The sequence below is a fragment of the Camarhynchus parvulus genome, chromosome 11, assembly GCF_901933205.1.
Source record: "Camarhynchus parvulus chromosome 11, STF_HiC, whole genome shotgun sequence".
In the NCBI taxonomy this organism is placed as follows: Eukaryota; Metazoa; Chordata; class Aves; order Passeriformes; family Thraupidae; genus Camarhynchus; species Camarhynchus parvulus.
In genome coordinates this window covers 8,730,424-8,739,091 of record NC_044581.1, presented here as the reverse complement: position 1 = coordinate 8,739,091, position 8,668 = coordinate 8,730,424, and the positions used below count along the sequence as shown (strand labels likewise).

The 8,668-nt window shown below is 49.0% G+C and overlaps 1 protein-coding gene across 2 annotated transcripts in view; it reads left to right on the top strand.

Moving 5' to 3' along the window:
* The first annotated feature begins 509 nt into the window (after window positions 1-509).
* NECAB2 (N-terminal EF-hand calcium binding protein 2) overlaps window positions 510-8,668 on the top strand; it is a 70,829-nt gene continuing 62,670 nt past the window's right edge. The window contains exon 1 of one of the 2 annotated variants that reach the window (XM_030955922.1): window positions 510-707. In XM_030955922.1, coding sequence (XP_030811782.1) covers window positions 510-707 — 198 coding nt within the window. The remainder of the gene's footprint in view (window positions 708-8,668) is intronic. The other variant, XM_030955924.1, reaches the window with a different exon arrangement.

The following is an 8,668-nucleotide window of genomic DNA, read 5'->3' as shown; positions in this document are numbered from 1 at the left end:
CAAGCCTAATCCTGCTGATTTAGAGGCTGGAGCTGAGCACAGGAGTATCTCAAAGAAATACCCTCACAATACAGAATTACAGGGTTAGGAATATTTTCCAGCTGAGCACTGTGGTTAGTGCTGTAGCCACAGATGCTGCAATACCCCACCTGGAATCACTGACCATTCATTGAACACGGACTTTTTGGAGGAGGGATAGGGGTGCAGGGGCAAGTTTTATTCACTAGCAACAAATTTACTCTCTTCTGCCCTCACAAAGAGCTGCTAAAATCTGCTGTGAGTGAAGGGGAGAGAACACGGATACAGTCTTTTCGACATAAAATCCCTAAAAAGGTGCTTTGTGTTGGAGGGGGGGCTGACCTCCCCCCACCCCAAAACTCCCCCCTTGCTCTTCGGGCAGCATTCCCCGCGGACCCGCCCGCTGCCCGCCGAGCGGCCGTGGGAGGAGGAGGAGGAGGAGGAGGAGAAGGAGGGGGAGTCCCGGCGGCGGGATGAGGCCGGGCTGAGCGATGTGCGAGCAGGCAGCGCGGTACTGCCGGGCCGGGGTGCAGAAGCTGCTGCGGAAGCCGGCGCCGGCGCTGCGCGGGCTGGACGGGCTGCTGCGCTGGGCGGCCGCCAGGATGGGCGACAAGGGCCTGGCCGACAGGGAGCTGCTGGCCCCGGGAGCCACCGCCGCCCAGAGGAAGGGCACCTCCGTCATCCTCGATGTGAGTGCTCCCTGCATCCCGCAGCCCGGCTCCTGCCTCCCCTCGGCAGCGGGGATGCTCCTGCGCTCCCCGGAGCCGCCCGGCTCTGGCAATCCCGGGGGCTGGGTGGGCGTGGGGGTCCCGCAGCCGCTGGAGCCGCTCGGATCGCTGTTGTTTCCCGGCTCCAGCATCTCCCGGAGCAGCTGAGCAGGGTTTGCAGCCCGGTTCTCAGCTCACCTGGATCCTGCACCGCGGGCGGCTCGGCAGCAGGGCTGCTCCCCGCATCCTGCATCCTCGGCCGGCTGGGATGGGATGGGATGGGCAGGGGATGCAGCCCAGCTCCTGCATCGCCCGGGCTCCTTGGGTGTAGGGGTGCCCAGATTTAACAACTTCTTTCCAGATCTGTGCCCCTGGGCTGCCCAGGGTATGGGGTTGCAGCCCGGTCGTGCCCCCGCTTGTCCCGGTGCTGCACCGCCGGGGTGGCCCGGGTCCCCTGTCCCCCTGCCCTGCGCTCTCTGGGACAGCTGGGGAAAAGCTGCACCTTGGTTCTGCATCTGCTGGAGCGGGCTGGGCACGGGGTGCGGTGTGGATACTGCGCTGCCTCTCCTGAGCCCGCACCTTTTTTTACCGGATGGGCGCAGAGATGTAGCTTGTGTCCTTCTCCTCGGCAGGACTCTGAACTCCCGGGGCTGGCTGGGCTTTGGGGTGCCCCGTTCCCTGCACCCTCTGGACGGGCTGGGCGTGGGAGTGCACCCCGGTTCTGCAGCCTTTTTCCCAGGTCCTGCATCTGAGGATGCACTGTAGGTGTTTAATCCTGGCTTGGGGGGCTGTAGGGATGTGCTCAGTGCCTCGATTGCTGTATTTATAGACCTTCTGATTAGGGAGCTACCGAGGCTGTTTGCACTTAAATGAATTGGGAGAGTGGGGTGGAATCAGCCGGAGTGCAAATGGTGTAATTACAGTCTTTCTGCAGCATCCAGTAATTAAACACATGGATCCTCTGTTTTGCTATCTCCCAGCTTAAAAAAAATAACTAAAAAAAGAAGTAATGAATGCAAAATAAACTACTGAAGCATTGGCTGTAGTAAAGGATAACTCATGCTCTCCTCAGAGACAGGATAGGCAGTAGTAGCTCTCCAAGGCAAGCCCTTACATTTTGTAAATAATTTGCTGAACCCATAGGCATTGGCATAGGCTGGAGAGTCTGGAACTCTTCCATCTCTGAGCACCCCTGAGCTGAGAGGCATTGAGGTTCCCTGAGGAATCGTTGTGTCTAGAGGGTTGCCAGAAGCAGCTCAGAGAGCAGGAGGGATGGATGGTGATCCTGCCCGTGTTAGGGACCAGCAGGTGGGCGGCTGCAGGCTGGGGGAGTGAGCTTCTGGGGAAACAGAAAGGACAAGTGCGACTCACACCCTTATTCTTTTAAGTTAACTTGGTCAGGAGGTAATTCCTGGGGGTTTTTTCCCTATTTTTTATTGGTTTGATTTGTTTTGGTTTTGGCTTGTTTTGTTTTTCCATCGGTCCTGAAATTGCTGAAATTTTACAATAACTTGGAATCTGAGTTTCAGAGCATAAATGCAATTAGGAAGTAACATTAAATTTATGTAAGAGGTTTCTTGAGATAGGAGTGTTTTGCCACCAAAATGGTATCTTATCCATTCAATTTTACTATCTTTAAGTGATTTTTTTTCACTTTGAGATTAGGAAAAGAGTGATGAACTTTCAGAATGGGAAACACAGTAGAGCATTGTATTATTTCAGTGGGAAGTACAATAGGGCTGGGCGTGCAGCTCCTGATCATTTTTCCCTTTCACAATGGTACTGGGAGCCCTTTCTCACCTGCTGAAAGTAGAAATGGATTCTGGAAATGTAAGATTTGAGAGCTTAGGGGTTTTTTTCCCTCCTTCCTTAGAATTTGATTTTCTCCTTTTTCTCCAGGCACAATAGCAAAGGCAATTGAAGCTGTGGCTTCGCTGTAATGGGCTCTTCAAGTGCACTGCACACCCCCCTTTCATACAAAGGGTTTCAACAGGGAACACCTATCTAGCTTAATTTTCACACGTTAGCATGAAAGTAACAAGCATCCCACTGAATGCTCAGGGATGATAACCTGTTTTCCATTTAACTCCTTCACATTTTTGCTGATGGATGTGCTGGGGAAGCAGCGAGCCCCAGCCGTGCAGCAGTGCAGCTTCTCCAGGGGGGAGGAAGAAGTAAAAGACCTGTAAGATTTTATGTTTGGCTAACAGGTTTCCATGTGCTATGTGGGCAGTTTCTTGGGGGCTGGGGGAGGAGGGGAAAGCTTGGGCTCGGTTGTGAATTAGGTGAAATGGCTTTGACACTAATGGAACCTTAGTCACTTCTTCTTCCTCTTCTGGCTTTCTTTTAATTCATCCATCCCCAGTGCTCTGGTTCTGACTTCTCCATGAGGGTGTCTGGTGTCTCAGAACAAACTTCCCTGTGCTCTTCCAACCAAAGAGACACAACTGTGCTGTTGTGGGACAAAACTGGGGGCTGAAGAGGAACAAAGCACAACAAGGGGCTGAGGTGTCTTCTGCCATCAGCCTGGCTGCTGCCACTTGGAGGATCAGTCTTAACTTTGGGCTGCCTTCTGTGCTTTTCCTTTACTTTGCCTCAGGCCTTTTAGGTAAAGGATTAAAAAAGGTTGAATAATGTTTACTAGTTCAGCATGAATGAATGAATGAATGAATGAATGGTCAGCTCTTACAACATTGGACAAATCATCGTAAGGGGTTGAGATTGAGCCAGGGGTCTGTACCCATCCTGTGCCCACCCTCAGGTGCCTTCTCTGGGTCTGCTCCAGCTGCAGGAGCCCAAGGCTCAGGGCTGGCAGCATGTGCAATGTGCAGCAGGTATTCCCACTCACAGCACAGGCTGTGGATGGACACAGGATATCTGGGGCTTCCTGCACCCACAAGGACAAACCCCCTGTATGAAAAACTGTCACAGAGCTGCTCCAACCCACAAGAGGAGATGGTGGCTTTTCCAGTCAAGAACAAATCATCACTGTCACAATGCTTATGAAAAGCAGGATGTATTATGTGGGTGTAAATTCTCTGTGAGCCAGAGTGAGATTGTATTTGCTGAGTGTGAATGAGTGCATGTGCTGCACAGAGCTGAGGTGGATGGCCCTGGAGGCACAGGCAATGTCCAGGCAGGTGCTGTTCTCTCTGGGAGTGCTTCAGAGCTGGCTGATCTACTGCCCTTGCTCATCTCCTCCTGCCTTCTGTCGCTGCCAAAAGCCTGAGCTGACAGCAGAGGTGTGAACTCCAGAGCACCTGAGGCAGGTCAGTCACTGCAGCTGCAGCTGAAGATGCTCCATCTGGTTCACAGCTCATATCCTGCTTGGCATCTAAAATAAGGATCAGCCTTGGTTATGAATGAGCATCCCCATGCAGGACTGTGAGCCCCAAGCAGCACTGGCCTCCCTGCTTCCTTTCTCGCCAATGCATTGATTTTTGGCTTTATTTTAAACACTCCTGAAGAACACGCTTCCATTCATTTCAGACCAGATGAAGCTTTCTGTTTTATCTACCCTGTCTTTTGCTGAAAAGTAATTTTGACCCTTATCTGATTTTTTATTGTTTGACAGAAAGATAATTTCAAATCCATCTCTCATTCTTATGGCTCCTCTTGCAACCTCACTTATGTGGCCAACTCTGGTTTGTGCTTCCTCAGCCCCATGGGACTGGGTGAGGTTCTGGATAGAAGATACGGAGAATTTAGGTTGCGCCAATGGTGCATTTCCAAATGTACATCCAGAACTGCCATTTCCAGCCATTCTGTCAATGACAGGATTTCCAGTACAGCCCTCAATAGCAAGGCTCTTGCAGCCAAAAGAATCCCAGGAATCCCTTCTCACTCCTCTTCTGTTTTGACCTTTTTCTTTCTGTTTTCATTTGGTTTGTTGGGTTTTTTTTTTCCAAGGTTGTTTCATTCCCCTTCCCTTGTCCTTGTTTACCTCGTCACTGTGAGTGAACTGGGAGGGCTATTTTCCTCCTCCTTTATCCTCCCTTTGTGAGATCCATGGTTTGACATCTTCCCTTGAGCTGTACCTGCAGGCACAGCTGGAGAGGAGGGCCAGGGCAGGCCAGGCTCTCTTCCTTCAGGAACTGCTCACTGCCAGGTACATGATCACACAGGAGACTCCATCCCTTCTCCTCTGATCTCCAGCCTTTGCAAGTGGGTGCTTGAAATGCAGCTGAACAGAAAAGTAACTTCTAGTGCTGAACGTCAGCAGGTCAGAACATCAGCTGCAACTCTTACCTCTCTCATGCAGCTTTAATTTAGGACAGCCAGGTGAAGTCTAAAGAGAAGGTAAGAGTGAAAGCAGAGGTTGGGACATGGTGTCAGCTGCTCTTCTCTTGGGGAGGAAGGTAAAAAGAAAAAGGATCTGCTTTGAAGTGGGAAAATGCCCAGAGACCTGGAGCTCTGCAGCAGCCTTGTTTTGTGGGGAACCAGTGCAGATGGGACAGTATTTTTACACCAACGGTATATTCCTTACTGAAACACAAAATAAAACCTTTCTCCTAGCATGGGGAGCACTCATTGAACTGAGGATGTCTAAAGACATAGTCTATAGTGACAAAGCTTCAGGTCATTATTTTCTCACATTTTCACCAGAAAGAGCAACAGAGAGATGCTGCAGGAGAGGAGATTCCTACTGGTGCCTCAAGTTTGAGAAATAAAGGCCACACCTGATACAAAACCTTGTCTCAATTCCAAAGGAAGTGTCAAGACTTGTAGGGAAGGAACAGAAAGCCAGAACAGGAATGCAGGAACATAGTATGAGGTTCAATAATATTTTTAGGTCTGTGTGGGTCTCTGGATGCCTTCTCATCTATAGGCTTTCCTCATCCATGAGACATGATTATGTTTGTCCTCTATTCTGCAGCCAGATTATGATGGAAAACAGAATTTCAGCTCAGCTGCATTCTATTTTAAATCAACATCTTATTAGCCTGGTGAAGGGATTATAAACTCCACAAACCTTTAATAATTCTTGGGCTTCTTAGGGGAGTGCTATTGTGAATTTAATAAAATTCGTGAGAAGCCCTTCATTAAGAAGCCTCCAGTGTGGCATGTTCTCATCCAGGAGCTTTGAGAAGGCAGATATAAATGTTTAAATTTGAAGCCATATTTTTTTTTCAAGTTTATTATTACCACCAGGGTTTTGAATTGCTTACTCCTGGCAGCTAAATATCTGTAGTAGCCATTTGAGAGAATAGCAAAAACATACATTTAGAGAAAACCTATTGGAAATCTTGACAGAAGTTCTTTGCTTTAGAGAAAATAGTGTTTATATTAATATAAACCACTGGTAAATGTGTTAAGTGTGCCACAGACAGCAAACTGAATGCACTGCCTGTATAAATCCCATGAAATGGGTTAATGCCCACATTGTGGGCATCCTGTGGGCTCACTGTGTGACTTAGCCTGTGCTTCAGGAGCTTTGCTTAACAGCCTCAAAGCACAGCTGATGGGGGAGATGGTGGCTGTGGTACTTGCAGTGGATAATTCCTCATCTCCCATCTGAGATCCTGCACTGCCCCCACGGTTGGGAACAGGGGGTGATGGAGCGGAAAGAGCATCCCTGGCCAGGCTGAGCCAGGGGATGGGCCCGGGCCACGTGCAGGCACAGGGAGCCAATGGCTGCTGAGGGCCTGGCAGGACAGGGCACTTCTGCATCCATATTTCATTGGCTCCTCTCTCCCTGACCTCCAGGGCTGCTGCCTTGGCCGAGTCTGAGTGCCTTTGCTGCAGGGTGGGGATGGAGCTGCTGCGGGCTCGATGGGCTCTGCAGCTCTGCCTTGGAGATGACACAGCAGCCCCACTGGTGCTCCTTTATTGTGGAGCTGGGAGGAGCCCCCAGCTCCCTGGGAGCCTGGCACCATCATGGATCTGCTCTCTGGCCCGTAGGGAAGCTGTGAGGGGCTGTGGTTTCCCTTCCATCCCCAGATCTCACACCTTTCCCTTATGGAAAGCTCACCACCTCCTTCCCACAGTGAACAACTAATCCAAGACCTGAGCAGAAGGTGTCTTTGGGCTGTGTGGGGGAGGGCACTCTGCTGAGCTAGAGCATAAATCCTGGGTCTTCACAGCAGCAGCATTTTTGGCAGCAGTGCCAAGCTATCACAGACTATATTACATCTTTATCAGCCTCCCGATGCTCATTCCAGTGCTCATACCTTGATGCAGTGCCTGCCTGTGCTGACAGATGACTTTGTCTTAAATTGTTTTTTCCCTCCAGGTGTCCCAGTTTTTGTGGTTTTTTTTAATGTGTGCAAATTTTAGGTGGTTCAATTAAGTTGAAAGAATAAATCCTGCTCATTAGCAATAAAAGCCAAGCAGCTTGGTCCTGTAGAATAAACTTTGATAAGTAACACAGCTGATGTGATCTTTCATCAACACATCAACATGTTCATTTTACTAATAGTCATACTTTAGGGAGTATCTGAGAGAGTTAAAGCCCTAAAATATTCACTTAGTGAAGCTGGATATAAATACTTCAATTTCTAAACATTTCTTCCATTTCTTAAATTTTTTTTCCTGTTGCTCCAAGTATTCCTTGCAAGGTAAACAGCTCCATGGAGCAGAGCACTGCAGGTTGAGCCTTTCTCCTGCTTTAATTTACATTTTTCCTATTGGTTTTGCCTTGCCATTTTCCCTCTGCCAGCTGTGCTTAGTGGGATGGTGATCTCCCCTGGGACCTAGGACAGGCACTGCTCCTGGCTGTAATGCCTTGGTTTTAAAGCAGTGGGAAGAGCAGCAGAAGGATGTGCTGATGAAACAAAAAGCCCAGAAATAACCAGCATTCAGGAAGAGAGCTGCCTCATCTGGAGGTGCTCATGGGGAGTGAGGATTTGGGGTGTCCAAGCCATGAGAAGAGGAATATTTCATACAGTGGGCAGGGCACGCTGAGCACAGTGAGGGATGTGTGCTAAAGCCATGCAGCTTGCTGGGGTCCTGCTGGGCTTTATTCCTGCTTCCCATAGACAAGCCATGACTGGCTGGCCTTTCAAACCCCAAATTCAGCATCAATGAAATCTGTAAGTGTGGAGAGAGGTTGGGTTTTCCCTCCCAAACTTTCTAATTGCTGTTATAAAATGGAGGTCAACACAAGAGGGGTCACAAGCTGTAATCCTTGCAGGCAGTTTCTGTGACTCCCAACACTTTGGTTTGGCTCAGGCAGAGGGGTTTTGCCTCTGCTGAAGTACACCAGAAAGTCCTGCTTTGACTCTGCCCCAGGCTGCACAGCCTCACAAGGACTTTGGACAAAAGAATGATTAATGTTCCTTAATTAAGCCATATTCAGTGAAATAGCATATTCTGCAATTCAATTTGTCTCTTGGGGTTCTTGTTTTGTGCGGCAATTTCTCTTCTGGTATTTTCTTTTATTTAATGGTTTTGTGACCCAGGAAATATGAGATTCTATTTTATGGCTGACTCTGATCTGTCTTGCTGGTGCTTTTATTCCCTCCTCGGGGAAATTTCTTTGTACAACTAAAATCTCGGTTCTTGCTCAAATTAATAGGGTCAGGCCTGAAGAGATGATGAGAATATTTTACCTTTTCTGCCCATGTCAATTTTTTGGTAATTTATGGCCAACCTGTGCTAGTGGCCATTTTTGGCAGGCACCTGTAATTTTCCAGCCTTTGCAGAGGCCTTTTGCGATTAATTGCATTTTATTGGCAAGGTCAGTAGAGCAAAACAGCACAGCCCTGGAGAAGCAGATGAAGGATGCAATTTAGGGATGCAGAAGTCATGCAAAACACAAGCAGGATGGCAGCTCAGCTCTGCAGGGGTGACAAAGCAGAAGTTATGCAAAACAAAGATATTGGGCTTACTGAAAAGTGGGGGTGGAGGAACAGCCACCTACAAAGGACACCAGATGTTGAGGATGGACCCCAAAGATCCACAAGAGGATTTTTGTTAAGGGGTGTGACTGTGTAAAATGAAGC